Here is a 5,795-nt window from a genome sequence, read left to right as displayed (position 1 = left end):
TCTTATCAATTTCAAATTAAATTGAGTTTCTATGATAACTGGATTTTGCTATGTAAATAATTAGTATTTGTTTTTTGATAATTAAAGATAGGGGAGTAAAGTTCGAACACGAGATCTCTTACCAAAATGCCTGTGGCTATTACCACTGTGCTACAAGAGCACTGGCGATTAATTATATTTTTTTTGTACCAAAAAAATTAATGAATGTGACTTAATTATTAATATATACTCTCTTCCTAAGCAGCACGGACACGGAAACGAATACGGAAAAATGGAACACTCGGATACGGCGAAATAGTGTAATTCTAAAATTTTCTATGTAAAAAATAAAGTTTCGTATCTGAAACGTCAAGTGTTTGAAACATTTCTGAAACGGGACACGTTAATTGAATGAAGTGTTCGTGCTAACTAGCTCTCTTCGTCCCATTTGCTTTTATACAAAGATTAAGAAGACATTTATTATATTTGTCTTTTTATGTTTTTTCATGTTTCTGCCCCTACTAATAGTAAAAAAATTCATAAAGTTTTTTTAGAATGATTAAAAGGAGAATAAAAAGAAAAGTTCAATAATAAAATATTCCAAAAATGAAAATGAAACTTTCTAAATGAGACATCTCAAAGATAGAAAATGAGACGGAGAGAGTAATAAAATATGTCGCCGTGAAATTGGATCGCCATGTAAATTCAATTTAGTCTGAAATTACTCGATAATTATTATATATAATCTGTAATTTTAAATTTAATTTTAAATTGAAACAAATTAATATTCTATATTTAAAAACAAAAGTTTAGTAAGTGAAAAATTTAACACCTCCCTATTGCTACTACAACTATTTAACAACAATAAACCCTCTTTCTTTTTTCTCTCTATGCATCTTTAACTTCAAAAAGGAAACAAAAAATCAAGAATGATGATAATCCCATAAACCAGTAAGAGCTGAGTTGTTCCACCATTTTTAGGAAACAAAAACCAATCACTAATCATATTTCAGACATCAAAAAAATTCCCATTATTGAGAGAAGTGAAGATAAGTCTCTTACATAGTATTTTGCTCAAACAAAGAAATAACAAAAGTCTCATCCTCTCCCATCAATCTCTTCTCTTTTCTACTACTCATAAATATTTCCTTTGTTTCACCATTTTCACCTTCAAAATATAGAAATTCTGTAATATCAATCACTAATCATTACCTAATTTGTTTTCTTTATTTGGTTCTTTGGGTTTTTTTTTTCTATCAAGTACTGTAGCATCTTCATCTTTACTGGTTTTTTGTTCAAGAAATTAAGCTCCATCTTTGTCTAGGTTTTCTTGGTTTTTTCTTCTAACCCTAAAAAGTAAACAAGAAACTTATAATTTCACTTATATTAACAAGATCCGCTTTCAAGAAATTATTTCCATGGATTCAATTCCTGAGATGGATTCTGAAAACACGAGCTGCTTCAGCAACATAAGCAGCACCAGCATCAACACTACTACTATGTCAGCCGCAGCTAATTCATCATCATCCTCATCATCTTCAACCCCGAGTCGCTACGAGAATCAAAAGCGGCGTGATTGGAACACTTTCGGTCAGTATCTAAAGAATCACAGGCCTCCACTCTCTCTTTCGAGGTGTAGCGGTGCTCATGTTCTTGAATTCCTCCGCTATCTCGATCAATTTGGAAAAACTAAAGTGCACACACCAATTTGCCCTTTTTTCGGCCATCCGAATCCACCAGCACCGTGCCCTTGTCCTCTTCGACAAGCTTGGGGCAGCCTCGACGCGCTCATCGGACGCCTCCGAGCTGCTTTCGAGGAAAACGGAGGCAAACCCGAAGCAAATCCGTTCGGTGCTCGAGCAGTTCGGCTTTATCTTCGGGAGGTTCGTGATTTGCAGTCGAAAGCCAGAGGTATTAGCTACGAGAAAAAGAAGAGAAAGCGTCCGCCACAGCAGCAAATTCAGTCACTTCCTCCACAACCAGGTGCAACCTAAAATAAACTGTGCGGCTGTTTATCATCAAGAATCAAGATCAAGTACGGGAGATAGGTTTTCTTGAGAGATTTATAAGGGTACTTTTCTTTAACTTATTTTTTGTTCGTTTTAGTATGAATTATGGTATTTTTAGTAGTATAATTTTAGGGTTTTGTATTATGTGTTGCCTTCAATGGAAGTGAATGAGTAGATCTGGTCTCTGGGTATACGTTTGAATTTGGTTTTGATGCAAACAGTGACAGTTGTAGCAGTAGTTGCAGTAACAGTATTACTAGTAGTGGAATTAATGGTAGTAATAGAAGGTGGGGACGATGAAGTGATTGTACTTGCAGTTTTCTATGTTGGAATTAAAAGAGCATCTAATTTGCTCATAGACTTTTTTATGAACTCTACTTTAATATCTATATTCATGTCATGTATCCCAATCCATATATTTGCATTACCCCTTAAGAACATGTGTTATCTTAACTCATTTCCTTTCATCTTGCTCGATCAAGTCTCTAGCTTGATCGGTTTCCGTCTCCCATATTCTCAGAGAAGCGAACTATAACCTTCCGTTGATGTAAAAATAAAAATTCAGTTATTAAAATGTAACAAAAGTTTTGTAGTTTATCAGTAACTATAGAAAACTTTAACCTTATTGCCTTACTCTAAGTGGTTTACTTTAGATAGCATTTGAAGGTTGTGAGTGATTTTAAACTTATATATTCTGTTGACTGTTTCTACAGTTAGTAGCATAGTTCTGCAGTTTTCTGTGAGATTATTTTTTCATATCATGTTTTTCTTCACTCCTATTACTCCTGTTAATATTTTCTTTAAACAAATAATAATAATTTATCAAAAAAAAGTTGGAGAATTTAGTGATACAAGAGATTAAAACTTGGAAAACCTTTACCTGGGGTTAAATGTTTTTAATAGTTACTGAAATATACACTTTTTTAATGCTTCGATTATCATAGTTTTGTTTTTGTATATCTAACTCAACTATTAAGATTACCTAGTAAATTATTGTTTATGTAGTATTCAATTTTTCTGTTGCTACATAAATAATTCTTGTCTGGAATTGTGATTGTAACCTTTTGTTTAAAAAAAATGAAAAATGTGTTATCAAAATATAACAAAATAAATGATTATAATATAACTGAATTGTAAAAAATTTATAGTTTAGTAAACGCAGACTTGTTTAACCCCCTTTGCATAATTAGTGTACCTCATGCAATATATGTCAGATATATACACTTTCTCCAAATACCACAACTATTGCTATTACTATTACTAATACTATTACTATCAATACTATACACTTGTTTTGCACAGATGATGGTCAGTTTTTATTTAATTATTTCTGCTATACAGTCTTTATTTTTCTGACTTTTTTCTCTTCAATTTCCCACCTATTGTGTTTCCACTTTTTCCTGCTTTTTACTGCCTAACAGAATTATGGTAAATTCATGTAAATTTAACCGTAAAGAATATTTACCTTTACCTTAATTTTCTTAAGGGTATATCTAAGTTGTTAGTATTTGTATTGTAAGCATACTTTATTTTAAGCAATTCATACTGATTAATCTTGAGCTGTGGCTGTTTCTTTTTAAAATTAGTGATGTCATTTCACTTGAAGAAGAAAAGAAAAAGTATGGAAATGGCAGACAATGCAAAGTAGTACTCATACATTAAGAGATCTCATATTTTATGGAGTATTTAATTTACTAGCTTATTGACTATATATGAGTTTTTCCAACTTAATTATATTTGGAAAATGAAATTATATTCTTTTTTTTTTTTGATTAAAATGATGATTGTATTTTTAATAAGATTTTGTGATAATCTAATCCTTCAATTTTATAAATTATGATAAATATATTCAACTATTAGTTTAAACATATTCATTGTCACATAATTTTAAATTTAAATTTATTGTGACTCCATAACTCTTGCTAACCTGATCGTAAATGAAAAATCAAGTGTGTAAAATAATTAATCATTCATGGAATTAAAAACTAAATCATTAATTATACAAAGTCAATTTCAAAAATAGTTTTAAATTAAGAGTAGATATAATTAGTTCAAACTATAAAATTAATGGATTAAATTGTTATAATCTTTTTTAAGAATTTTTTTGTCATTTTGATCAAAGATATAATATGGATATACAAATTTATATTTGGCCATTTAATTTTACTAATTTAATTTCTTATTATTCCATTTCTCTTTAATTTGTTGTCCATATTAGTTAGTATCAAATGTTCCCAAAAGAGGGGGAAAAACATATCTGAAGAAATATTTAACTAATCAACTTGGCCGACAGAAAATTGATTAATTGGTTGATGCTGGGGTCGTCTTACTGTTTTTGTAGATGTTAATTTTTGGTTTAAAGTAGAATTAGTAGAATATTTTCCATGATATAATTATAATTTAATTGCTACATAATTATAGTTCTAGATAAGTCAAGGCAGTATATCTATGATCTATTTTATGTTTTCTTGCCACTAATCTAATGATCACTGCACATTAATTAATTAGGTTGGATATCTATTTGGTTTCTTGAATAAACAAGCCAAATTACATTTCTGACTTGCATATATAGAAAAATAAATGTGAAGATATAAGTAAAGCTGAGTAAAGTGAGGTTCTTTTCTTTATACATGTGATTATCAAATTATGATTTGTGATTTGTGTTATATATAATGAAATGCTTACCTACCAATTTGACATTATGGGTCTTTATACTCAAAATTTGTCAAATAACTGATTCACCCAATAAATTATTATATAATATTTTATAATTATTATTATTGTTGTTTTTAATGTCATATTTAATAAATCAAATAGGATTGTCGAGGATCAAACACTAGATTTGTCGATCATATAAGTTCTAACACTATATCAAATAATCAATTCAATTAAAAGTTTAACTGTTAGTTGAGGCTTCCATTCTTTATCCTAAACAATTTTATACTATATTGGTCAAATAACTCTAAATTCGAGCTCGATATACACCTTATAATTATTATTATAAGGAAGATTTGATTTAAAATACCAATCATTACAAAAGCTAAATTGTTAAATAAAACTGCATAAACAAAAAACTGAAGTGGGTTATGGCATAGAGTAATGCTATATGATTTATTTATTTTGTACCGTCTGACGTGGAAATCAAAAAATGAATATATTAAATGTTATTTTTGAGATATACAATTTTAGATGAAAATTGGACGAATGAAACTTGGCCACGTAATAGGATCGTACCGGTCTTTATATATGTGATACATGTTCATATAAATCCAATTTTTCTTTATACATGTGATACATGCTCATATAAATCCAATTTTATATATTTTGATAATTTAGTTTTAAATTCTTAAAATAACGAAAAGGATATCGACTCAGACAAAAGTCAGTGAAAGAATATTTAAACACACAAACAATTGAAATAAATATTAAATAGCAAATATTAAAATTGACATAAAATATTAGTAATAAAACTTTACAATTGATTTTCATATGCCATGAAATAACATAAGTGGATATAATTGGCTCATAAGTTCTAATAAAGATACCAATTAGCTGTAGCTCAAATGGTATAAGCGCTGGACAGCATATGTCAAGGTTGTGTCCTCCCACAAGCGCTCCCCTCCCCAATTATATAAAAAAAAGTTTTAATAAAGATCAAATTGACACTTGAATCTATATATTTTAGGAGAACTATTTGCATAGCAATGTGACATCATCCACAACAAAGTAAAATGTTATTATCAGTGAAAAAAGCATTACCCCATTCACCAATTATTAAGCACCTAAACATGGAAAAATGAGGAAATG

General features: G+C 29.3%; 1 protein-coding gene across 1 annotated transcript; it reads left to right on the top strand.

Moving 5' to 3' along the window:
- Positions 1-824: 824 nt before the first annotated feature.
- LOC126655765 (protein LIGHT-DEPENDENT SHORT HYPOCOTYLS 4-like) lies at positions 825-2,377 on the top strand. Its single transcript, XM_050350058.2, has one exon. The coding sequence runs from the start codon at positions 1,398-1,400 to the stop codon at positions 1,971-1,973; it is 576 nt and encodes a 191-aa protein (XP_050206015.1). The 5' UTR covers positions 825-1,397; the 3' UTR covers positions 1,974-2,377.
- Positions 2,378-5,795: the final 3,418 nt, after the last annotated feature.

Source organism: Mercurialis annua, linkage group LG7 (genome assembly GCF_937616625.2).
Source record: "Mercurialis annua linkage group LG7, ddMerAnnu1.2, whole genome shotgun sequence".
Lineage (NCBI taxonomy): Eukaryota > Viridiplantae > Streptophyta > Magnoliopsida > Malpighiales > Euphorbiaceae > Mercurialis > Mercurialis annua.
Note: the sequence above shows the minus strand (reverse complement) of the source record. Positions and strands in the feature narration are given on the sequence as shown.